The following is a 27,836-nucleotide window of genomic DNA, read 5'->3' as shown; positions in this document are numbered from 1 at the left end:
AGTCATTTACATTTAAACTCTAGTTTAGCAAAGACGCATAATTGATAACGTGGGCAAAATGTTTGATATGAGCACAGGAGATATTTTATTAAGGTAAAAAAAATAATGCAATACTTCAATAAAGAAACAGATTAATCAGTGTTGGCATACAGTTAGGTCACTGAATTCTTGCCAACATTTCTAGCAGCATTTTCCAAGGTGGGTTTGCAAAACCAAAATGTTACGTCCATTGTGGGTATTTTGTCTTCACAATTTAAAACCTTTCCCATTTGTGTCAATAACATTTACCGGTATATGATTTGCATTTATCAAAATGCCCCAAGAATGAAGAATTAAATCACCCTTTACATTTTTAAGTCTCCTGATGCTCAGGTGCGGTCGTCTGTCATGAAAACGATCCGCTCACCCTTGCCCTCTCTGCCGCTGGGCCAATACAAGTGCAGCTTTCATTACCATGCTGACCAGAGGCAAAGCTAGGGGGGTGAATGAGAAAAGTGGGTTCTTCTTGCCAAAGGAGAGTTGGACACAGGCATACAGATCTTGACCCCCACAGATGTGTGTTGTGTTGTGTTGTTATTATTATTATTATTATTATTATTATTATTATTATTATTATTATTATTATTATTATTATTATTAATACATAGCGATGGGCGGCTGGGGAAGGGGGCACACAATAAGGGTTGAGGCGGTCTTGAGTTACTTCTTCTGACTGATAGTTGATAGTCCTTAACATGGCACATCCCACATGACTACCACGTGCACACCACATTTAAAGCGAATGAGAGGACTCGATGGAGTCGGCTGTGAACACGCCCAAACTAGTGCAGATGCCCCACTTTTAAATTTGCTTCCTTAAGCCGGCCCACGAAATTACCAATACCGGTTCTAACCCGCCTCCTTGCAAAATTATGCCATGTGCACGATTGTATTTACGCCAGCCACAAAAATAGATCTCAATGTTTCAAGCTTTGAAGCCTAGCCGAATGATGAGTGGATAAACTTGATGTGTTTGGGCAGTATTATGTGAATTTATACGGTGGCCGATAGAGACAAACATCCTACAAATGGCCAAAAACACACAACCACATAAAACAAATGTAACAGAAAAATACTGCAAGAGAAAAATGCTACAACAACATAAAGTGAAACCAAAAAAAAGTATACTGTATGAAGTGTAGTTTATTGTAAAATTATATTTTGTAAAGAGTAAGTGAATAAATAAAACATTTATTGTGGTTTTAGACAATATATATATATATATATATATATATATATATATATATATATATATATATATATATATATATATATATATATATATATATATATATATATATATATATTCACCCACATCATTGCGATATCTTGTGGCAGCTTAAAACACCATTCATTTTCATTGATCAAAAACATGCTGTGTAAAAGTCTGACTGCCTAATCCAGAGCAGATAGAACCTTGATATTACATGACCAAGGAGAGCTTTTCACTATTATAGTGAATTGATCAGGTGCAAAGTGGCAAACAGCAATGTTCACCCACCACTATTTTTAGTTTTGTTTTGTTTTTTTGTTTTTTTAACTTAAAAGTATCCATCACAGTAGTGAGCTGTATTTGTCCATTCTCCAGCAAATTAAGAATGGAGCAGGAAGTTAACCAACCGGGTACTAGCATTTTCCATATGTTCGATTTTAAATGCACTGTAAGGAGTATGTAGACTATCAACTATTCAAATCCAATGGAATGGAGCTTACTCCTTCTACAATGTGGCCCAGACATGCGGTAGACTTGGATAAGAAACACAAATTCAAACCTAAACACAAAGCCCGGCTAAGTCCTATGAGTTTTCTGTTATGACTGCTATTCAACCATCATTTCATATTTTCACCTTCCCTCAGGATTAAGAGCATGGTGAAAAAAAAAAAAAAAAAAAAAGAAGAAGTGGTAATGTTTTGAAATTGACGTGCCCACATGTGATGACTGAGATTGATTCCATGACACATTTTGGAGCTTGACAGTGCACAGGAGCCTTTAGAGTTAAGCTTATTGCTGCTCTGCATTTCGAAAAGCCAGCTAAGGGTTTTTGGCACCCAGAAGAATAGGGAATACCAAACCCGCGCACACACAACTCTTTGAACCACAACAGGCCCAAGACATGCTTCAGAGGCACTCTGTGGGGTTCCTAACACTGACGAATTGGAATCCTGACAAATGGAGAGGCTATTGTTGATAAAGATGCATGCATTGCTGTGTGGCCTCAAACAAAGAATAGGGGGAAAAAGCTGCCTAAAAATTGACATGATATTCACTTGTGCTTCGAATCGGTGGAAGTCATGATATTTTATCACTACATTTTTCCAACCATGATTTCTATATATACTGTAATTTTCACAACACAGAAATTATGTGTCATTTTGAAACATAACTATCTACCCTACATACTCTATAATACATAGGTGAGAAAACATGCAACACTTGCCAGTTGTCTCTTAGCTTAAACTAACCTGCAATATTATTACACTTACAGTTACATGTAATGATATGACGTGCGAAATGAGCAATCCTGCAATTTTACTGACTCTGCGTTAGTTTTTATTATTATTAATATTTTATTAATCACAATGCACCAGCAGCTTAACCACTCTCAAGTTGACTACTTCCAAATAAATCTAATAAATGTATCCCAGAGTGGCATGGAGTTGGACTTTGCTGGCATCAGGCAAAAACCTCTTACGTCACAATTTGTTAAATTGAATATTTTCTCAACATTAAAAATTGTGTTAATTGTAGCTGATGTTTTAAAGCAATTTTGACTCCGCAATTCAACTGTCATTTTTTTCCACAGCTTAAAAATAATGAGTGCTTTGACTCCCTGTCACATGATGAATCTAAACATAAACATGTAAATATTTACATACATTTCTTATTGTATGAATGTCATTTCCATTTGCAGTAATTCAGTTCAGCAAAAAAAAAAACTGGCAAAAATAGCAAGAGGTAGATTTTCATGAGAATCCAATAATGAGGCAGGAGAATGGCTGGATGTGTCCTTTAAGCAACAAGGCAAGACTGCGGTCAAACATAACATGACCGCATGAATGTGAACTATGGCGGTCAGAGACAGCTGACATAGTGTATATTTCACATTGTCTGGGTGGCAAGATGTGATGGAACTACACACAAAATTACGTTTACGGTAATTAAATCTTCATGTCGGTCACTAATGTACAAAGCCAACAAATAATGTAACTAGAAAAAGTAACTTTTTTTTTTTTTTTTAAGATAAGATAAGCATCAATTTGGTGGTGGTGGGGGGGGTGATACAGCCGTATGGTAGAGATTTGATTTAAAAATGCACGACTTGCATTCTAGCTGAAGATAAGGACAAAGGATTGTCGAAATGAGATCAAGTCAGCACTAATCCCAAGTGTTAATATTGTCTTCAACAACAAGCCTGAACGTTTAACATTTACAGATAGATATATAAATAATCTGGTCTAATAATAAGAGAGATATCGGATTTACCACTGACTTATCCTTGTGATAGTGTCACCGGAGGTCCTTTATGAAAGAAAGAAGAAAAAAAAAAGGAATTCTGACAGTATTAACCTTTGGTTTAATGCTATCATGGAGACAGCACTATTGTGAATCGGCGTAAAGCTTGTATTAAAAAAAGAAGAAGTCGTCATCCAATTCACTTTTACATTTTGAGTGCATTTTTATTTGTTTAATTAGTACATATGTTACATATTGGACAATTATTGGACAACTTGCGCTAACAATCTTTGGGCTAAATCATAACAAAACGTATTTAATAATTCTTGAACTTAAATCTACATTTACGAATGTGTTACGTTTGCTAAATGCTGTTGTCCTGTTTATCTGATATACTCCGCCTACATTCCGTCACAACATGGTCCCAGTTGGCTACCTTTAAACATTTCTCTCTGGAGACTTTACACCATTTCTATGTAACTATACTCCACGTCGCTACGGAATATAGCTACTGCTGCTATCCCCTGCCGCTAGCTCTATCAGCTGCAGACGTGCAATATCGACCCATTCCCGTTCACTACTGCACGACCAGTTGCACTGCCTGTGCTTTTCTTATTACCAATTAAAAAAAAAAGAAGAAAGAAAATACAAATGACTATGTAGCTAATGCTATACTTCATTTTTAGAGCATGGATACCATCACTTTAGGTGTGCATATACGTATACACGACAAGATCTGTGAAGTAACATCTTTTCTAATTTGACACTTGGACTAGTGAAATATAATATACACTATGCTGTAAATTGACAGTGCCACAACTTTTTGTCAAACTACATTTGGGAATCTCCAGTGTGAGACAATATATTTTGATGGCAGTTTTGGAGGCAAACAAAATGGAGCCATGTGCTGTAGGAAAGTCATGAAATACACACAGGAACACTAAGATTTGAAAAATAGCTGAAAATAATGGTGCGTTTAAGTGGATGTGTGCATGTGTGTTGAATTATGCATTAAGTTCCAATTTCCATGAAAACACAGTATAAGAGTGCAGCCATCTTTCAGACCCAAAAAGGCTAACAAAAGGGCGAAAAGAATAGTAAATATGAACATCTATCCAGACGCATCGCAAATTTACGGTATCTTTGGCTGTTGCACCAAACCTTTATGCACTTTCATGAACTTGAGTAGGTACTCTTTGCTTAATATACAAACCCACACACTGGTAAAAACAAAAAATAAGAACATCCACACTACACTTAGAGTAAGTAATACATTGGCACCGCTAAAGAAAACACTCCGAATGCAGTACACCTCCTCCTGTCGCATAGTGCACCACTAGAGGGTTCATATTAACAGTCTTGCACACTATCAAGCATACAAGAGCAATCTGGAGTTCACATGGAGAAAGAAATAGCTTTTAAAATCCCAAATAAGACCTCTGGGTTTCCCATTTTCTCACCTAAATATTTGGTCATATAACCACGTTTGGAATGCCATGTTTGAAAGGGACCCTGGTTTACGTTCTGCACATGTTCGATCTGCAAGGAATCTAGTGCACTTAGAATTACTCACAATGCACTTAGACACGGACTGAATATCGATAGTCACTCAATAGGGTAATAAAGACCACAATGCAGTGCGAGCAGGACACCAAGTGATGTGAAGCGGTGGTCATGCTCATCATGTTTTTTTTTTGTTTTTTGTTTTTTGTCTTTTATGTTATGCTCGCCACTTTTTTCTTTTTTAGTTTCCAATGCATGACGAAAACGATGGCGCACACACTAATAGCTATCCATCTATTTTTTTTTTCCAACTCACATCACGTCATCGAGACTCATCGTGACTGACAGATGTCACCAAGTCAGGGGATTGTACAAATGATCATTTGCACCTCACAACTCTGAACCCCCCGTTGTTATTTATTTACATATTTGTTTTTTCTTACTTTCATCCTTTTCTTTTTCACCATCTCTGGGCTCCGGTGTGTGGCACCGGCTGCATCGTCGATATTTACGCCACTGACCAGAGATTTATATGTATATATATATATATATATATATATATATATATATATATATATATATATATATATATATATATATATATATATATATATATATGCTAGACGCAACACAGCAACACGTTTTTGTAGTGATGAGGAAACCAAACTCTTTATTAGTGTGGTAAGTGACATGAAAACAATATCTTTTATCAACAGTTGAAAATAAATTAATAATAAGAAGTGGAAATTATGTCTATTCGTCATTACGCTGTCCGTGTGTGACAGTTTAGATGCACTCTAAAAACAGTTGGTTAAAATATAACCCAACTATGGGTCAAAAATGGAGCAGTCCTCTACTTGGGTCTATTTAACCCAACGTTGAGTTAATAAATGGTTCTTTTAGTGTAAAACAACTGATAAATATTGGTCAGATCCTTTACTTGGGTCAAAAAAATGGGTCATTTTGTATAAAACAACACAGAAGGTTGGGTCAAATAGACCCATAAAGTGGATCAGTCCATTTTTGATCCATAATTAGGTTACTTTTGACCCAACTGTTTTAGAGTGTGGGGATGGATCGCATTACCATGTCTACAGTAGTAATTGTCTAATCACGCATGTAAATGGGTTTCAGTGTCCCCCATGTATCATGGGTGTTACGTTCCAAAAACTACCTGCGATAATAAAAAATAAAAAAATAAAAAAATAAAAAAATTAAAAAAATCCCGTTAATTGTATATTTTTTGGTTTATTATATATGTGTTTTCGTTTTGGTATGATTTTTCCTTTATTATTAATGCTTTTTCATTCATCATATGTTCTCTTTTCATTTACATTCTTTTTTTTCCATTAAAAATATGTTGTCGTTGTTTTTGTTTTTTTATTTACTTACTTACTACAGTATACAGCACAGTATATATTTTTTTATTAATTATTTATTTCCGTTTGGTATGATTTTTAGTTTATTATGAATGTTTTTTCATTCCGTTTCACTTCTTACAGCATACGGCACCGTAGCTCTCTGTCACTGATGGTTTTAATGGTTGTCTTTCGACTTCCTCAAGTCCACCGTCAAACTGGTTTAAATAATAAACAATGTGGAAGCAAATCTATATACACACAATTAACATAAATGTACAACAAAGTAAATAATCACCTCGCTGGCCGCACGTATCCAAAGAAAAGAGTGAGTCCAAAACAATGGCGACATCAGGCACAAATAAACAAACGAACATGTCCATGCACCTCCGACGATGTCGCTGTCCTCTTTCTTCCACGTAACGTATAATGCTGAAAACCGCGCACACGACCCGATGTGCACCTAACCAAAGACGTCCTCTCTATACACAACTTGTGCGATTGGTTCCGAACAACCCTTAGACTTAGACTTAGCCTTGACTTTATTGATCCCTTTGGGATGGCTCCCTCTGGGAAATTTACATGTCCAGCAGCAATGAGAACAGATTTTTGATTTGATTTGATTTATTTGTTCATTTTTCCTTTCGGACAGCATTGTGACAAATAAACATTTCAACATACAATTTTAAGATATGATAACAGAAAAGAAAAAGGGCTGGCAGGAAGAAGCAAAAAAGCTTAGTAAAAAAATTATTTAGCAAACTACAGTATTTTTATACAATACAAATTACAAAAAATATACATAGTAACAAAAATATAATTAAATGCCAACTTTATGGCAGTTAAATTCATCATTTATGTTTTTTTTTTCATTTACAGTCATTTTTTTCCCATTAAAAGTATGTTTTATTTTATTTACTTGTTATACAGCACAGTATATATTTTCTATCTACGGAAAGGAATGTTGTGGCGCGACGGGACAGACACCGTTGGAAAGGTCTCGTCGAGACGAATATATCCCCGGTCGGATGTAGGGTTCGAGAGATATGGCCATGCGAAGACCAAAAAAATAAACAAACCAAAAATCACGCTGTAAAAATCTGCGAAACAGAGAGGGCGCGAAAGATGAACCCGCGATAAACGAGGGAACACTGTATCTGAATCTTTCAGAAACTGGAATTTTGACCTTAACCTGAATATTGTTGGCATGTAAAAATAGTCAAATGTGTTTGACTTTGTACGCTCCACTATTTTCCATGCACACCACAATTTTTCCACCTATGTCTGTGCTCTGCTGAATGCCTGTCTAGTTAGAGAATGGTTTGTTTGCTGCAGGACAGTTCTGCCAGTCTTCATCAATGTTCTGCCCCCTTTCGCCACTGTCATAAATTGTGTCTGTGGGGAAATAAATAACGGCCACAGTTCGAATTGCTCTCTCCCCGTCTGTATTTCCTTCCATTCCTTCCCCCGGGCAAACCGGAACAGATAATCTGCTCAGAGATTATTGTGAGATTAGTTGGGTCTGGAGTAGGTTCTCTGTGCGCACTATCATGTTGGGAGAGCCAGACTGAGATGCTTGGGAATTGGGAGGTTGGGGGGGTTACAGTGACTGCCGGAAGATAAATGAACAGGTGGGCAGATCCAGTCTAATACAGAGAAATAGACTCAGAGACAGACAATCACAAACATAGAGAAAAAAAAAAAAAAAAAACACCCAGACTGACATGTGGCCCTTATATGGACAAGGCTGTTGAGCGGTCTGACTACTCATCGCGAGATTACAGCTCAAGAAGTCCCTGCATTTGTTATCTACAGGGTCAGGCAAAATGATCTGACACATTTGTAGGTTTAATAAAAGACAAATAAAGTGAAGAAACAAAAAAGTGTTTTTATTTTCGAAAAGTACATATAATGCCATTCTGTTTCATTAGGTTTAGAAAATTGAATCAGTCAACTGGGATCCGTTATTGTCTACACACTGTCAAAGGCGTTCATGAAAGTTTCAATGCAGATCCAGTAGCTCTGAAGCTGGTAACCCATAACAAGATGGTGTTACGAGCTGGTACGGGATCATGTCTACCAAGTTTGAAGTGCAAACGGAACGCTTGTTGTGTTGCAGTTACAGATTCGTTTCTTTTGATAAACGTTTCCACAATGAAAGCACGATGTTCATCAGTCCAATTCAGGGCATCAACTGAAAAAGAAACAAAAATTAATGACACTATACAGGATAAAACAAAAAGGCATTATATGAAAAAAGAAAATGGCATTATATGTACTTCTCGAAAATAAAACACTTTTTTGTTTCTTTACTTAAAGGAAGGCACCTTTAATTTTACATGTATGGCTTGATTGGCAGTAAATAGTTAGTTTAGCTACGAAACATGCATAAGAGCTGAAGAATACACCCCAATATTGATTTATTTAACTTTTTTCAACATAGAAGTACTTCCGTGTTGGAACGCCCTCAAGTGGTGACGTAACAAGTGTGTATACTCGCTTGGCAAACAGTAGTTCACGCAGACAGAACGACGAGGAAGACACAAACGTCACTTATGCCTTACTGTATTGCAAAATTTTGCAAGGTGTCGTCAAGGAAAAACCCGCGAGGAGCACACTGGTATGTTATCCCCCCCAAAAAAAGACTATTTGCGTAGAAAATGGCTTGCTAAGTGCTGTCGACCTCCCGGCAAGGACAAGCAGGCGCGGACGTTATGTTTTATTAGCTCGTAAGTTGTTTATAGTTCACAAATTGACCATGTTCATAATCTTATTTTAACAAAAAATTTATTGAATGTGGATTAGTGTCATTATCATCGGCATGTGCGACGTACTACATTTGTGTTCTGTCCGGCTGTTCTTCCTGTGGTGCATTCCAGTTTCATTTGCATTTCTATTAATTTCGTTCGGATCCCAACCATTGATAACCAGCCTAGGTAACGGCGTCTCGCATTTCCTTACTTCATTTTGTCTATAAATAAACACGGTTAATACACAACCTTCTTGCAAGCTTTCGTTTACATCATCGGGACGCTACGCAAAAAAAGAAAAAAAAAACAGCTAGGGGAGGTTGGGCGCTGTAACGACGATACATATAATTTTACTATTTTTTTTCTTTTTCCTGAAATAGTTTGTCAGTTCCACACGTTTTGCATTGCTCGTGCTGTGTGTCACTTTACCTGTTGGATATTGGCTCCTCCAAGACTTTTCTTCTTCACATCTTTCATCGCAACCAAAGCTATCCTGAGAATGTCTATTTAGTATTGCCATGTTGAATGTCTGATGTTCCAGGATGCAGTTGAGATTGTCCGCAAGGAACCGATCCTCGATTTCTTTTATTTCCAGACAGCACACATTCATTAGCGGATTGTCCATTCCTGCAGCTCCCGCACGAGCACCACTCACACCGCCTGATTCACTCGTTCATTAAAGTTTATTTTGTGCCCGAAAAGACCATCTGGCGCCACAACTTTCACATCCAAGGCAGACTTTCCTTCGGTAGGGTTATTTTGTCGTGTTGGCTCGAAGCGATAAGGTTTAATCCTTCCGGGTTTGACGCTAGATGCACGGCTGCGTTGCATAGCGCTTCCATCGTGTAGCGTTTACACACTATATAGTGACGTAAACATCCGGGTTATTTAGTCACGTGTAACAAACATGCCGGCGTTCGATTCATTTTAACAATGGTTTAAAAGTTATTAAATGTACATAAAAAAATAATCACGTCACCAAATTAATTATTGAAAAAGTAGCAACTTTTTGCTGCTAAAAATGGATCAATAAGTAAAGTGTCCCTTTAATTTGTCTTTTATTAAACCTACAAATGCGTCAGATCATTTTGCCTGACCCTGTATAATGTTTTCTATAACCCCACACATCTCTTTGTCATGGATTCTATGAAAAATCATGGCACTAGCATTTAGCTTTCATTTTATCCATGTATTTTTAAAGCGAATGCGCCATTTTGTAAATACAGTGTCTTTCATATTTCATGAAGATCGTTTTTATTTATTTTTTTATTTTTTTTATTTTATTTATTTAGTTTTTTTATGATGGCACACATGATTCTAAAACCCATCATGCTCAAAATGTAACATGGTGCCAGGAAAACATCTGAAAGATTGCTAATTATGCTACCATAAAATGTTTGGTTCAGAAGATATGTATGTGCATGCGTGTTTACATAACTGTCAATCTCTCATGGTTTCAAACGAAACCCTCAATTGCCTGGTGTGTCTCAAGTGACGTGAAAGCAAGCGACGTGTAATATAATAAAAATGATGTAGAAGCTGTTAATGGTGCATTGATAGACAGCAACCACAACAATAGATGAAGGTAAACAAAAAGTCTATTTTTGGAACAAATGCATATTTTACTGAAGCTGTGTCACAGAATTTGTAGATTTGTCAAGAGCAAGTCCTGCCCTCCTGAAATTTGCATCGATCCCTGGTACAAACTCGCAACCCGTATCGTGAGTTGAAAAGTTCATACCTTGTTAAATATCAAAGCATTTTGCCGGCGAAAAATGAACCATTTTGGCACGAGTACAGGGAAAATGAGCTGTTGACTCATCCAAAGCTCTTCCAAATTACATCACTGTGCGTCACATCTGCAACAGTCATTCCCCCTTGTGCTCTAATTTCTCTGACTAAAAAAAAACAACTTTTTGTTTCCACCTTCCTTCAATCTAACGTTAAGTTAGTTTCAACTTTCTTTTCCTGCAACAGACAGAAGGTTTAGCATATATTGCCACATTAAGATACAGACGTTCATTTATCACAAGGTCAAAAAAAGAATAACGAGATAATAATCTGCTTCAAGTGGGTGTGTAAACACACATCTGTTCCCTGTAAAATATGCCCAGTTGACAATGTGGCCAGAAATTACCAATAAATCTGTCAATGCTATAATTGGTTCCAGGGATGTTGTAGATTTGTGTTGGTTAATGTGTGATGTATAATTTCAATTATAAACGCTTAAGGATTCACATAGAATTACACGCACACGCAAACCTGCGCCAGCCAACAGGGGGGGGGGGGGGGAATGCAGAATCATTGATTACTTAAAAGAGATTAAGGATAAAATATGCAACAAAGGGACTCAAGGTCACATTTTACACATTTTTAAATGAGTTGATTTTAGCGCGCCTCACAGATGTTTACATAAATAATGGCCAGGAGCACACACACACTCACACACACACACCATGAACGCACACATGCATAGTGACAGACGTAACCACACGGGAAAATGTCAGTTTCTGTCAAGCAGAAGAGTCTGACAGAATCAATTAGCAAGCTGGGATAATGGGGAATACGGCATTAAATTAAAGTGACAGTTTTCCCCATAGGCACGCTGCTCACGAGGACATTAAACAACTAAACCAAGCATGTGTGTGTGTGCGTGAAAACGCAAGTACACAGTCTGGACGTGTTTGCATTTTTCTGTGTGTGCATGTGTGAGATTAGGAATTTGAACTGACAGTAGCATGGTTAAATTCATCAAATCAAATCACTACGCTCTAACCTTGTGCGTAATTGTCTCATTCTTGGAATGAAGACGTCATTACAGAAGCCAATCTGACAAAAACAATGCCAACCATTATGCCATGTGTAACAATTGTGTTCAATCAGTTGGCATTGTCGTTAAGACACTCTTTAACAACAATGGACAATGGTTGTTTTAGCTGCTCTTGCCATTTCGCTCACATGACAACTTGGTGAGACATTGAAGACGGGTATTTCTTTTTCTATTTGAGTTTAGTAAATCCTCATTGCGGGAGAGATTCAAATATGACCTTAAGTTTATTAAAGCTTTAATATCATGTTTAGGTTGTTCAATGGTAACAATTGCACCATTGTCACTAATCTGTACACTTTCATTGCCTCGCTGACGAGGAATTTTAAAAACCATTTGGTTAAGAGGCTTATGTCATTTTAGACATTTTGTGTCTAATGATGCTATAACAGAAATGATATCAGTCATAAAGTTGTTCCATTTAGTTCCATCTTTTTTTGCCTTCTTCTCCTTGCAGTGCATTCAGTAAATTGCTTTGTTGCCTGTGTTAGTTTTAATACCAAATCATCTTGCCATAAAACTAAGGTTTTGTACCACTACTTAAATAATGTTTCTTATCAAGTTGTATGAAAGATCAAACTATCCATGCATCTGGAAGAACTGAAGACATTCTGAAATGCAATACCCACAAAATGTCATCAGAATCTGTTCTTCATAACACGTTTCATTTAAGCACGCTGGAGCTGCTTGAGTAAGAATAGTTTATCCTGTATATGTGTACTATTTTTACTTGACTAGGGAAACAGGAGATTAGTGGGATTAGTGTCACTACACTGGAACAAACTGTTTCTAATAGCTTTTTGGTGAATAGCTTTACATCCACAGTGGGAAAACTTACATTTGCCTTTCTGCACAATCAAACCTGAGTCCCATTTGCACTCCACAGCTGCCCCAAATTATGGCAGAGGTGGGATTTTATTTGCTAAACGACCCATGTACATTATGGCCCTAGTCACATGCAAAAGAGTCATGATGCCAAGAAAATACACAAATTGTCTCCTACCAGTGGTGTTCACATGGTCTAGTCTAGATCACACTTTTCAACAGTGAATGTGTGTTCGATGCAGCAATTTGCATTAGCATAGATCTGAAACTAACGACAATGAAGTGTATAGTCTGGTGTATGCTATTCTATTTGCCAATTTAGTTTGTACTGAATGGAGAACAAACATTAGTTCTTAACTCTGTTTGCCACTTCTGGCGTTCAACTCGGCTTCTAATGTGGACTGGCAGGGAGAAATTATAAATTTATGAAAGGAAGCATTGCAACAATCAAACAATTGTAGATGCTTCCTTTTTCAGGAAGTAAATGTGAATGTGAGTCAAATAGTGCTTTTAGTTACCATCAAAGAACAAGACAAAAAAAAAAATGTATTCACAATATTCCAGACTTGCGCAAACACTGTAGGTCACATCTCTGTAAATATTTGAAATCAATTGTGCATTTATAAACAATGAAACGTTGCACAGCTTGAATACATATTAGCTGGAAGTGAGCAGATTTCACATGCCACATAAATCCTCACAATAGTCTTTGAAATGCAAAGCTAGTTTTTACACAAACTGCAATCACAAAACCAGGTTTTAATTTATCCCTGTCCAGCTAACAGCGATGTGTAAAGGTTGTGCATTGGGTGCCAAAGCAAAGCACCTGCATTGTTCCTATTAATGTTAGTCATTAGTGTGCGTGTGCCTTTGTCTTTTCTACATTATGGGGCCCACATGTGTGTTTTTCCTAGTTTAACTCCCATTGTATGTCCGACTTGATCGTGTGTGGGGACATTTTGGTGGTTCCGACAAGTTCAGACCTCTTTTTGAGGGTTAAGACTTAGTTTTAGAGTTTATGTTTGAATTGGGTTTTAGTTGTGTTAGGGTAAGGGTTATGCAATAAGGTTAGGGTAAGGGGCTTGAGTCAATGTCAATGATGTCCCCACTAGGATGCAAAAGCAAACATGTGTGAATGTGAGGGGGGGTTGTGGTAAGATGAATGAGACAAATCCACTTGAGTTCTCCCACAAGGAGTTGGGTCACATTTTTGGCAAGAGCATCTCGAGTGGACAGATCATATGGCATAGATTCCACTGTCAATATGTTACAAAAAACTGATTGAAAATAACGTCTGTTGATACATTTGTGACGACCTAATACTCGTCCTTTTGGAGGTTGAGAGGCCATCAAAAGTACTTACTTTTAAAAGGTGAAACGGCTCCAACAACCAACACTATGCTTGCTATGTCCAGCATCAAATCGGTTTTGAGTTTCAACATGTTGAATATTCACTGATTATTCATTGATTGTTGAATATGGTTACTTGTAACTCCTTCATGCTGATAAACATTTTTATTTATCTCTCTGATTTTTGAAATATTTTTAGAGGACAATTTGAGAGATTACTTTTCATGAAAGATTTTGTTGCAGAGCCACAAGGTCGATTTCAAAGTCAACTAAAACAAAAGGTCAAAATGTTACTAAAATATGTGCCAATCTTTGAAATGATTGCATATTTAGAATCCTGGTAGTTCCTGAGATATAAGAGTTCAAAGGACTACGCCCATTATTCACAAAACCGTAGCTCCCAAACCCTTGCCCGGATTGACCTAAAATTTGAGATGTAGTGTTGTGCCATCATTGTCAAAATCTGCTTCGTTAAAAATTTCATACTTCTTTTCCGAATTTTTACATTTTGAATGACCCTTTTGTGGCCACAAATTAGAATATTGTTGTATTTAAATTGTGGATAAAATTCACTTACATGTCATTGTCTTGGGTTCCGTAAACATCTCCCGTAACCAAGCAGCAGACCATTTCAGTCAAAACAAAGTACATAGTGCGATGAATTTTATAGAAAGTTCTCTTCTTCCATAATTATCTGTTGCTCCAAAAGGTCTCTCCATACCAGAGTGTTATCCAGAGTCCCTGAACTGTATAAAAGCCAGAACGGTCAATTTTTCCGTTCCTTTAGGTTAACAAAGCAACATGAAGTGCCTGCTGCCAACTTTCAATCAATTGCATGCCAAGAAAGACACATAAAAAATAGTACAATTGTCAATAATGGTGAATGGAGGAGAATGGGAATCAATTCAATTCATCCATGCAGGTCCTGATAATCCTCACAAATTGAAAAGAAGGCCTGTCAAAGAATTGAAGAAGCAGCCTTTGAATCCACTCTTCATGATTGGAACTTAAGTGCTATAATGTAATTGCACTGGAACCCTGGATACAAGTTTGGTTGAATTTCACATTGTAGTAAATAAACCAGACCTGGACATCCAATAGGGAAGATATGCTATGATAAAACAGATGCAGCATAGCCACTTTGATGCCATAATTGCAACCAATACTGAGGCAATGTCTGTTCCTCTACCTCACTTGGTTTGTGCCCATCTTTCTCTGCACGTCCACTTCACTTTGTGAGTAATTTTTCCCGCAGCCCGCTTTAAGAAACAGAAGGGCACATTGCTAATTCTTCGACCTTGAAACACCAGACGACAGAAATATGTGAGTTGCTTGTAAATAGGAAAAATGGATTTTTTTTTTTCCTTTTCATGATTAAGCTACAGGTACGGGGACCACATTTTTCTCCTCAGTAATTTAAAGAAAGAATAATTAAATGGCCAATCTCTATGGTGATCACAGGGTGATGGTACTCCCATAAACTGGTGCTATATCTTTTCGCTCCCGCAGCTGTGCAGGTAAACACAAATGCCCACTTCTCCAAACTGACATATATTTGTGTATGTTCATGTCAGTCCGTATGTCATGTTGGCTGCATGAGTGGACAATCCTAAACCAGCTTTAATAGGCTATATTTTCAAAAGCCTCTGCTAGATTTACTCCCATTTATCAACACCATCGATCCACAAACTGTCCATGGCCCATCAAGCACAGACAGTATAGGGCCTGAGCCAAAGAGTGAAAAAGATGAGAGACACAGACGGGAATGGATTCATTTAAAATGAGGCGTAGAAAGTGGGAACAATGTGTTAAATAAACTTCAATTTAAAATAGATGCCCCACAGACTGAATGAGAATCTGGATTGAAATATGGAGCATTAGAATGACAAAAAGATAGGAAATGAATGCAGAGGGATAACATTTTGTGGAATGAGCAGCGTTGACACTGGGGAGAGCGTATTCAGTTCAGATGGTGGATTAAAGCCTAATTTTGCATCAATCTAAGTGGGCCATAGGGGGGAGAGAGTGAGGCTGATGCTTGTTAATGGCTTAAAAGTCTTGTAAAGGCTGCAATAGGCCTTTGAGTTCAAGTTGTACTCGATAGACATTGCAAGTTTGTGAGCTCAAGAAAAGCATGGTTGAAATGTCTCATTTGAATGTTTTGCTAGTCATGCTGCTGTCATCCATCCATGCATCTGGTAAGACAAAACAATTTTATTAATACATGTGACAAATTCTGCTTATTTTTTAATCACAGTTTTTCGCAGTGTACTACTGCAAATTCTAAAATCATTTTCGGTTCCTCAGTATTATTTCAAGTTTCCTTTAAATTTACATATTTTATAATTACTTGATACAAATAACATTGTTTGTATTTTACAATGTCTTTAATTACCAAAACATTACAGCTCAAGAGTGTAAGGGCATTTTTGTTCTATTTGAGTCACACTAATCTGGGTCAAATAGGCTTTCATTTGTGTCCCAGTATAGCCCTGCAGTAAAAAATGAGAAAGTAGATGGACACACACAGGATTAGAAACTGGCTAATCTTACATTTCCTAGCACTGGGGCTATAGCTTTGAATTTCACAAGCGTATTTTTCAAGTGATCGCGACAGAATGACTGTCAGTAAGTTGTATTCGCTGATTTACAGTCACTTTATATAGTAAATGTGCAAATGCTCAAAACTTTCCACATGCTCATACTGGGAGATTAAGAAGTGCAATTTTTAAAGTTAGGGATTCCTCATCCTGTTCTGATTGGAGAGGCATGCAAATAAAAATGGGATTAATTTAAAAGCATTACTTCATGTATGAAGTACACAGTAGTGAAAAAATACATATATTTATGAATAAGATAGATATTTCTAAATGCCATTATTACACAACTGGTGCTGCAATAGGACCATTTCATTTTAGTTGATGAAGTTCGACCTGCAGCATCAGGGGAAAAACTTTGTGGTATTTAATGTTTGTCCTGTTATTATCACTGCCTTTCTGTGCTGTAATGTTTTTTTTATTTTTTATTTTATTTATTTATTTATTTTTAAATCAACATTCACCAACATTTTTTCCTTTCAGAACTCCTTCCTTTCAATGAATGAGGTCAAGGTGAATAAAGTGTTTTCCATCTTGAGAATTTGGTGCCTCACTGATGTCTTAAAAGCTCATTCACCGTCCCTGTGAGGACTTCTGACAGCAGCTTCTTTCCATGGATCTGAGTCCTTCCGAATGAGGCATTGTTCTACCCATTCACACTCCTACATACTACTTCTTTTTTTCTTCTTCTTCACCCACCTGTTTTTTTTTTTTATCCTTGCCCTTTTCCCCTCATGCTCTCACCCCAGTTTCATCTTAGCTTTTGCTTTTCAACACTCCTTTACTCCTTCCCAGCTATTTCTGCTCATATTCATTTTTCTCCTCCTGCCTGTCGCCACTACTTTTGCATCTCCTTTTCCCCTCAGCTCAGCATATATATATTTATTATGGAACTTAAAAGGAATGGATTCACTGTGCCTCTTTGAAGTAAGCGCAACTAGTACAGATTGGGCAAAGGCCAGATTCTAAAAAATGTCAGTAAGCCCCCCCCCCCAATGAACATATGGGAATATTGAAAAAATCAACGCAATCATTTCTGTAGAGTAAATTTGACTCTATTTAGAGTGGGACCAAATAGATACAGTTTTACAGTAATAATTACACTTGGAAGAGAGTAAAATAAAGAATTGAAAGATAAATCACTCACGCAAGGGTTGAGGAACGAACTCACAACCTTCAGTTGATCTACTACCTGAGCCATGCAGCTCAAGCTGTGTGTTAGTATATCACTCATATATGCTTGAATCTTCGCTTCCCCGCCTGGGAGACCACGTTTGTTTGTGTGCGTGTTTGTGTGAGTGTGTAAAAAAAAAAAAAAAAAAAAAAAAAAAAAAAAATGCTGGAATCTTCCCAACTCCAAGAGCAAAAACAGTGTTTTTGGTCTCTTGGAGATAAGCAAACAGTAGGAGGGGCATAGCTCAGATGAAGGACGTGAGTTCCTTCCTCAACCCTTGAGTGACTTTTTTTCCCCTCAACTCTTTATTTTATTCTCTTCCAAGTGTAAATATTAGCTTACTCTAAAACTGAGTCTATTTAGTCCCACTCTAAATAGTCAAATTTATTCTAAATAGAGTCCAATTTACTCTACATAATTTATTGTGTACACGATTGCAATACAAAGATGAAAAAATATTAACATACAGGAAACACAAAGACTGGATTGAAAAAACAATATAGAATGTATATTTTGTTGAACGTTATGACATATTGTGCCCATGTTACAATCAGGAAATAGAAATTAGAAGAATGGAAAATTGCCATTTGTTTACATGAAATTTAATGTATTTATTTTTTTAATGTTATGTATCAAAAGAATTAGTGGTATCGATATCGGTGACTACACAAGAGTTGAGTAGTCATACTGGTATTACTCTGAAAAAAAAAAAACATGCCTAATATTAATTGGAAGTATAGTTATTTTCTATATAGTATATTTTTAACTGTGGTTGGGTTGATACCCAGTTCAGGGCGTACCTCGTCTTTTGCTAAAATGACACCTGGGATGGGCTCCAGCATGTCCGTGACCTACGACCCTTCTGGATAAGTGGTTCAGAGAATGGAAAAAGTTTTTTTGTATTTCAAGATATGGACACAGAGGTGGTTTAAGGAATTTTAATTTGTCATGTATGTGTGAGATTTGACTGTTATTATTACAATTATTTTATGTATTTTATTTTTTATTTTTTAAAGGACAATCAACACAGGACTGAAAGAAGAGGAAAGGCTTCTGACAAATTAACATGTCAATATACAAGTTTTCACTGATTGAAAACACAGAATGCTAACCACATGAAAAAAAAGAATGACAATATAATTTGGGATTATGCACGAAGGCATGCATATGTGTATTTTTAGAGGGGCTATTGGAAGAAGGGACACAAAAGGCTATAAAAAAGACACGAGAGAATGGAGTTGGAGCACGAGAGCATGAATAATAGAGCAATCAAGCAAAGGGAGTGACGGGGAATGTTTAAAAAAAGACAGAAAGAGACACAGAGAGGAGCAGTGCAACCAGTGTTAGATTTCATATACCAACAGGAAAAGAATAGATCTTTCCATGATATACGACCCTTTCCTCAAAGCATATTGTCAGTATCGTTGCTGGAATCGTTTCCTGTGGATATGGATTCATATGTGTTCATGTGCTAAACAATCAACAAGACACATGACATTGTATGCTTTTATCGTATTTACAGTTTGGATTCTGATACATTAATCTTATCAGTTCCCTGAATCCTAAACGGAGGACTATAAAATAAAATCATTCATATCATTTTTTTTTTTAAATATCTATGCATTTTAATTGGCATTAATTATACGGGTTTTGTCATTCATGGGCCGGTCCAGTCTCTATCCCCTGCAAATGGCGGCAGTCGACACTGGACAACATTGGTCACATGATTATACTTATGCAAGTCAAACTGCTAATATGGCTTTGGAACATCCTCAGAAGAGGACACCAACTGTTATTTATTATGTGAAGGATGATCAGATTGGTATATATGTTACATTTAACATTTTTTAACTCATAAAACCACATAAAAGAGGTCAGAACTGATTGTTATATCTGCTTACATTTTATTGAGTTGTAGGAGCTAAGAGAGATCATCTATTATCCCTATTTACCATCCAAATCCTCTTTAATTCCTGAAACCCTAGCTAATTTGTCATCTTCTCCTCCCCTTGTAGACTCCTTTTTTAAGATGCATCATCTTCCCTTTCATCCTCTCTCCATCCACTCTCTTCACCTCTTTTTCTTCCTTCTCTCCTCTATTTTTGCACCCTAATGCTGTGCCCTGATTCTCTTTAATTATTATTTCCTCCATCCATGAGGATCTGAAGGCTGGGTGGGGGCTGGGTTGTTAGTGGACAGATGAGTAGGGAACTGGAGGGTTAGCGGGGGGTGGGCATGTCGCTGGATAATTAAACATCGATTTGGGACGATGATGAAAACAGCAGCAAGACGCCAAACAAGAGGATTATGGGTTGGACAGCCGCCGGCTTTCTGCTGAGTTCAGCAATCCTCCAAGAGCAGAGAGGAAATGTGAGGCAGGACAAGGGAGATGAGAGGCCAAGCAGATGAGAACACATGAAACATGGCTTAAAAAGTATGGAAAGCCAAGCGGCAAATGAAAGGAGAACACACAGGGAGAACATGATCAGTGAGGCAGGAAAACTGTTTGAGAGCAAACATTCCATCATCTAGGCCGGAAGTGGGAGATATAATGAGAGCTAAAATGTAGGGGAAAATGAGCACACTAAAACACACAAATTATGCAAAGTAGAAGGAGAAAACAGACTAACATGCAGACGTGAAGAAAAAAGGGATGGAAAAAGCCTACGGACACATAAGAGAAAGTAACAAATAAGACCAGGCTTTTTGGTGTCTGTGAACTACTGACTCATTATGCGGTTGCCACAAATACAGTAGTGTGTCTTCATATTGGTAAGTGCATGTGTTTCTTATTTTGGCCTAGGTGTGCATAAAGTGAGTCATGCAGTTAGATACTAAGAGCATTCAATAAGTAACAGTGTCTTTGTGAGCTAGCATTAATAAGAAAAACTACAAAAGCTACTTCTCTATTTCCTTAATAGAGAAGTATGCACAGGCCAGGGAAAAACCTATTGAAACGCTCTCATACAGATAATACAAAACATAGACATCCACCAAGGCCAAATTGTTAGCGCATACTGTATCAGCACAGATTCAATACCGGAATCCTCCCTTGGTGTATGCACTACCCCTGTGAAGAAAAAATAAATAAAATCTTGTCAACCATTTTGAGTAGTCTAGTAGTCCTATTATAATGCAAAGAAACACATTGCCCAAAGACGGTGCCTCCTTGGCAGAGGTAACAAAGCAAAAAACTTGTCATTACCAGCAGTCTGCATGTTTGTGTATCTTTGCTAGCAGTATCATTAACCAGTCACCTTCTCATACAATCCACTTCAGCAAAATTACATACTGACCCAAACTATTACTGAATTCTATAGACTATAAACCTCATTCAAACCATAAATACGAGGATGACCAAAGTTTGATTTCCAAAAAAAGATGACACAGCCTCGAGATACTTAAATAATACTCAAATATTTACTCAAAGATGCCATAGATTATTTATAGTAATTACGTTAACGTATGTTTTCTCTGTATGAGTACAAAATAAACATAACATTTAAAAAAGAACACTTTTTTGAAGTCTTACTCGACAAATGAATTTGTTTACTCACAATTATTTTTATGGTGGTGGGGGTGATCGAACATACGCCACAACCACATCTCTGCTTTGGAAGCACAGAACGCTACCAGAGAGCTAAACTACTGGCCCGCTGATGCAGCTCCGGATCTTATTTGAACGCTCAGGAAGTATGGTACGTAAAAAATAGATCTACAAAATAGACATACAAGTCTGACTACCCATTAACAAAACAAACATCACAGCAAAATGTTGCATGAGTGAAAATGGACAATAGCTTATATTTTTCCCTATTAAGGTATGTTAGACAAACACGCAGCACCCAACTGTTACACTGACAGAAATATCGTCTTATTCCCACACACAAACCATAACATGCATACTCTGCTTCATCACCTGCTCCAATGCTATCCCTTTAGAGACCCAGTTATCACCCACTAGCACGCACACGCACACACACTCACATACAGATGTCACTCGTTTTAATTAACATGATCACTGTGGGCAATGAAATGCGGGTGGATTTCATGGAAGACTGCACTCAGCAGCGACTGCAATGTGCACAATCTACCACCGGGAAGTAATGTGAGCAGTCCGGATGAAGCCCCTGTGGTGTTGTCTGTAATAAGTGTTGAACATGCTTGCAAAGCAGATGAAGAATATACCTTGACATATTTTATGCCATGCCAGTACAGTTTGAGTCATAAAGTGTTGGTCATTAGTGAATAAGGAGACTTTGCACTTTCTCTTGTAAAAGAAGTTTCCAAAATAGAATATACTGTATCTTAGACGTTTGATTAAATCAAGTACTAATTTATTAGGAGCTACATACATGTAGCGTACTTTGATTATGAGCAAAGCATGCCATTTTTTTTATCCTGTAAATATGGTAGGCATATGCACTTTTTACTGTATTCTTGAAACGTTTTTTTGCTGGGAGTATTAACAAATAAAATGACACAACAAAACATTTGCTACGACTGGGGACAGTCATTCATTCATTAGGAGACCTAGCCGCCATATTTAACTGGGAGTCCCTGACGATCTTTTTCAGTCACCTGTATTGCGGTAACTGTGTTCGGCTCCAATAAATGAATCATAACCCATCAAATTTGTTACAGATTTTGACACAGATTGGTTTGTTTGAAACATCAGACATGCAGTTATAATACCAGACTGTTGCGGCCCACATTGTTAAGTGGCCGTTTGTTTCAGGTGTGCATGTTTGAGTGGTGGGCGTCGGGGCCCTGATTGTCAAACTCAGTTCAGGTGTGCCACCACCTATTTAGTTTTGTTGCCGCCAGGGAGAGTGTGGCTGTTTGTTTGGTTTCAGTGTTTTTGCTTTCCCCCTCGGTCCCACGTAGTCTCTATTCCTCTTTAGTTTGTTTGGTTTTGTTTTAGTGCCCACTGTCTTTCGTGGGGTGCACAATTCGCCATCAACTCGTCCATTCATTAATTGCCCGTTTTCCATTCCTTTCACTTAGGACCTTCGCCATAACCATTGTTACCTGTTTGACCAGTCAGTATTCATTCAGTGCACTTTGGCAGTTGGTGCTTCGGGAGCGGTGGCTCCATTTTGTTTATCCTTTGAGGTGTAGTGTAGTGTCTGCGTATTTGTGCCTCCTGAGTTTCCCCTGTCATGTCCACCCCTAGTTTGCATGTTCTCCCCGTGCCCGTGTGGGTCTACTCCGGTCTCCTCCCACATTCCAAAGACATGCATGGCAGGTTAATCGATTGCTCCAAATTGTCCCTAGGTGTGCTTGTGAGTGTGTGTGGATGGTTGTTCGTCTCTGTGTGCCCTGCGATTGGCTGGCAACCAGTCCAGGGTGTCCCCCGCCCTACTGCCCAGAGCCAGCTGATATAGGCGCCAGCACCCCCCGCGACCCTTGTGAGGAATAAGCGGTCAAGAAAATGGATGGATGGATGGATGTCCACCCCTCTGTACTCCTATTTCCCCCCCACCTCCTCCTTTGTGTGCTACCAGCGCTCCCTAAACATCAATTACGTGCCCCCCGGATTTTATAACATTAAATAAAAAGTTGAAGTTCAACTTCACTTCAAAAAGGTAAAACCAAATTAATAAAATAATTTGGTTTTACCTTTTTGAAGTGAAGCTGAAGTTCAACTTCACTTCAAAAAGGTAAAACCAAATTATTTTATTTATAAAAGAGAGAGAGAAAGTTGAGCAAAAAACAACAATGAACTTTATCACATTTGTTAAATATTCTTTTGTTTTTCTTGCTGTCACATTATTGAACAGTGTGGAATTAAGGTCGAAATTTAAATGTTGGCTAATCTTTTATTTTGGGTTTATATATCCAACGGAGTCACCTCACCTCAAGTCACTATTTTCGTCATCCTTTTCAATTCAAAGAAAAGTGCCTCAGCCCTGCTAATGGATATTGACCAAAGACAGACAGGAGGCGGGAGGAACTACGCAAACATGGACATGCTCTTATTGTGCAGTGTTTTTTATTTTGTACTCCAAAAAGGCTATGCGGTGACGCATCCTCTAATGGATTTTCATAGGTTATGAGCATGATGTTAAGATAACTCATAAGATAGCTTTGTGATATATTTAGACTTTAATGGAAAAATATGTTGCACTCATTCAACTCGTGTTCGTTATTAATTTTTAAAGAAAATATACAAGTACAGTAAATCATGTTTTAATTGACAGACTTTATAGAGATTGTGCCTATACACAGTGAGACAAAGTTCAGATTCACGGTAGACTTGTCACACCAAGTAGGGACTACACTTTCCCTTCAATGTTTTTTTGTTTTTTTTCCTCAATCATCATTAAGTAATGATTTAATTATTGGGTTCCAGTCAGTCGTGTTGTTGTATTGTAATACTGATCAGTGTTTAGTACTGGAGGTCCGGAGTCCTGCAGGTTTGTGATGTTTCCGTCTGCCAACACACCTGATGCTAAAGATGAGGCTCGTTATCATGCATGTGAAAGGGCTAATTATATGAATCAGGTGTGCTAGTGAGCGGAAACATCTAAAATCTGCAGGACTCCGGACCTCAAGGACTGGAATTGGTGAACCCTGATGTACATGGATAGTGTCAGTAAAACATTTTTCACCATATTTTTGTCTATTATTTAGCTCCCAGCTGTAATACCAAATCAAATGAAACTTTTATATAGCACATGTCATACATAAAATACAACTCTAACTGCTATGTAATTAAAACATCCAATAGTAGTCCCACAGCATAAACCACCCCCCTGCCCCTCAAAATCCCCATGAGCACACCCACACTCACGCAGACACACACAACCTAAGAACTATGCAAAAAGACAAGGTGGGGCACAGCGAAACCATGTGAGGAAAAGATACACCACAGAGAGGGATGACAGAGCACGACCACATGCAATCCCAGAGAGCCCCGGCCCAGATTGACCGTGGTATAGGCCACACGCAATGTGTAGTGCTCCCAGTGTGGAGAATATCCCCCCCCCAATAAGGAAACAATGGAGCTAAAAGCGAAAAGACAACTAAATAAAAGGCTAAAAGAAAAGCTAAAGGGCAATACGATAAAAGGAGCTAAAAACTAAAAGACAGCAGGATCAAAAAGGTGTGTCTTGTGCCGTCTCATAAAAATATCAGGACCTGATGTCTTCTGGCAGGCTGTTCCATAGTTGAGGACCATCATTTATATTTGTCAATTCAATGACAATAAAATGAGTAAATATATAAAGATCACGTTTATGCAGTACACAGACAAGCATAGAATACTCCTACCAAAATGTGTACCCACTCACTGCTTTCATTCTAACAGCAATAACTTTGCATAAGCTAACATTGCTTGTGTTGCTATGGATACCTGCTTACTCAATTCTAAAAACCGGGCTTTCCCAGGATTTTCTAAGACATTTACTGTATGTGAAAATGTAACTAGTGATAGAACAAGACATTCACCAATAAGCCCTAATCTATAATACCAACAATAATACAAGAAAACGATCAGTATAGTCTTATCCTCCTCAAGTTTAGCTTGCTTTAGACTGTCAGTAGCTCTGTTTCACTGCAAAACTCTTCATATTTTCAGTTGATTAGACATTTGCTACTGCATGACTGGCTAATCTCCATGTGTATCATCTATCATCTGCTCTCAACCACAAGGAAACAGCAGAAGTGCCCTGATTATCAAACAAGCAAATGCACACAGACACTCAGCAGCAAATCTGCAGGCCGTCTGAGGGTATGCTATGCAGAGGGACATTTTTTTTTTTTTGCTGAAAATGTAGACATGTAGAAATTGTAGACAGACCAACCTGTACACCAGTGTGTCATCCCCTGAGCTGTTGTACTGGACCTGGAACATCCTGACTCCTGACATAGTTGTCTGGCTGCTCCATCTAATTAGGGCAGAGTTTCCCGTCAGCTCCACTAAAGAAACCCTGCGATCTCCTGCTTTGCTCTCATTGTTCGGCATCAAGACTTTTGATGAGATGAGAATGTCAGATGGAGCAGGTTCTCTGGTCTCTGACGGGTCTCTGCTACGGCTTGTGCTGTTTGCCAGATGGGGCATTGGTGTAACAACCAGTTCCACTCTTCCTGTTGATTCACCTGCCGCATTAGAGGCAATGCAGGTGAAGTTCCCTGCATCCTTTAGAGAGGTGACGTTGATCTCCAAGCTTCCATTAGGGAAAACCAACGTTCTGAAAGAAATCGTAAATAAATATTCTAATTTGTTTTCTCAGTATTTAAGCCTGGGAAACACAGTGGAAAACTTAGAATATGTGCCTCGGAGTCAAAAGTTCCAAGTTCAGATCTTGGCTCTAACATTTCCATATATTGAGTTAGCATCTTACCGAGGTGTTTATTTCTTCACATTACAAAATCCTATGTGTTGGATTAATTTAAGAGTCATTGGTGCAAATTGCTGTGTGAATGGTTGCGTTTGATTGCTAACCAGTCCAATGTGTACTGCGCCTCTCATCCAAAGTCAACTGGGATATGGTTCAGCTCATCCATGAACCTGAACAGGATAAGCGGTAAGACTATGACAAAGAGGATATCTCAGTGAATGAGGGTCTGATTTGGGAAATTCCATTCCATAATCTTCAATGGATTTGCAGGTAACATTTAGCTTTCTACTGCTAAAATCCATTAAGTACGAACATATTTGCATGTTCTGGGTAACTCGAACTTAGTCACAAAGTATGACTATAAGGATATGACTCTTCCAACAATTCCTCAAATAGCCCTGTTATACATTCATAGAAATTACTGGGGTAAAGCTATTGTGTAACTACAATAGCTGTTCCAACAACCATTTGGGATGTTTATTTAAAAAAAAAAAAAGAGAGAGAAGGTTTTAAAAAAGAAAAGAAAAGAAAAGAAAAAAAATCACAATCAATTCATCCATTTTCCACAATTTATGCTGTCCAGGGCCACAGGTGAGCTGGAGCCTATCCCAACTGACTTTCGGTAAAAAATGTTGTTGACACAATAGCTGCTTTTCCACCAACAAGTCCAGGATCTTTGAGTTCTGGGTAAAGGGAGTTCTTGGTTGTAAAAGTTCAGCAGGGAATTTATAATTGTGTTTCCACAGCGTCTTTGAATTCTCTGTAATTAATTCAAATGAGTTTGATGAGCCCAGCCGATGTAAAACCAACACCCTCAAATTTGACCAATCAGCCGTGGCCATTGCAGCCCGCCCCCTCAAAGTTCCTGCCTGGCTCAGCAAGACCCTGCTGCTGAGATAGTACTTGGATGCCCCCTGGGTTATTTAATTACCCTGGTAATTGTTGTTGGGGGGAAAAATGCACAAACTGAATTTTACCAAGGTAGACTAAAAAGTTCTCCAAAAGTTTCAGCGGTGGAAAAGCCCCTATACACTATGTATTGAATGAATGTACAAAATAGTATGTACACATCAATAAATGGCCTAACTCATCTTTTAAGATCAAGAACAAATAATTACTATGGGGGGTTTGTTACAAAATTCAGCTCATGCAAATACCTTGTGCCATTCGAGATTAATCGCCCTTCAGGACTGATCCAGTGGACTTCTGGTTCTGGATCCCCATTTGCTTTACATTTGAGACTCGCTGGCTGGCCCTCCATAGTCGCAGTCTGAGGTGACTTGCGGGTTAACACTGGTGGATCACAAATAAATTCCTAAAGGAAGAAAGCACATATTTAAAACATGTAGCAGATGTATTTTCACACATTGTATTTTATTTACAAATACGATTTATGTATTTGTATTAATACAGTCTTGCCTCTTCAGGTATTGTCCAGAAGTATTTGGCACTAAGGTCTGGGGGTGAAGCACACGTCTCCAGGTCGTCCTCCCGGGTCAGCCTCCTCAACCACAAAAGTTCACAATTGCAATGGAGAGGGTTTCCACCAAAACTCAGAACTAAAGATGACAGGGGACTGCCTTTGGATTTTGCATAAACTGGAATTCTCAGGAA

The 27,836-nt window shown here is 38.0% G+C and overlaps 1 protein-coding gene across 5 annotated transcripts in view; it reads right to left on the bottom strand.

Annotated features, from left to right (window-relative positions):
• Positions 1-27,836, bottom strand: part of LOC144033498 (leucine-rich repeat and fibronectin type III domain-containing protein 1-like protein) — a 156,375-nt gene that overhangs the window by 24,476 nt on the left and 104,063 nt on the right. For all 5 annotated transcript variants that reach the window (XM_077541653.1, XM_077541656.1, XM_077541657.1 and 2 more), the window contains 3 exons: positions 27,642-27,836; positions 27,380-27,537; positions 25,686-26,072 (listed from right to left, as the gene is read on the bottom strand). The exon at positions 27,642-27,836 is cut by the window's right edge and continues 49 nt beyond it. In XM_077541653.1, coding sequence (XP_077397779.1) covers positions 25,686-26,072; positions 27,380-27,537; positions 27,642-27,836 — 740 coding nt within the window. The remainder of the gene's footprint in view (positions 1-25,685; positions 26,073-27,379; positions 27,538-27,641) is intronic.

Source organism: Festucalex cinctus, chromosome 13 (assembly GCF_051991245.1).
Source record: "Festucalex cinctus isolate MCC-2025b chromosome 13, RoL_Fcin_1.0, whole genome shotgun sequence".
Lineage (NCBI taxonomy): Eukaryota > Metazoa > Chordata > Actinopteri > Syngnathiformes > Syngnathidae > Festucalex > Festucalex cinctus.
The sequence above is the reverse complement of the archived record's forward strand: the minus strand, read 5'-3'. Positions and strand labels throughout refer to the sequence as shown.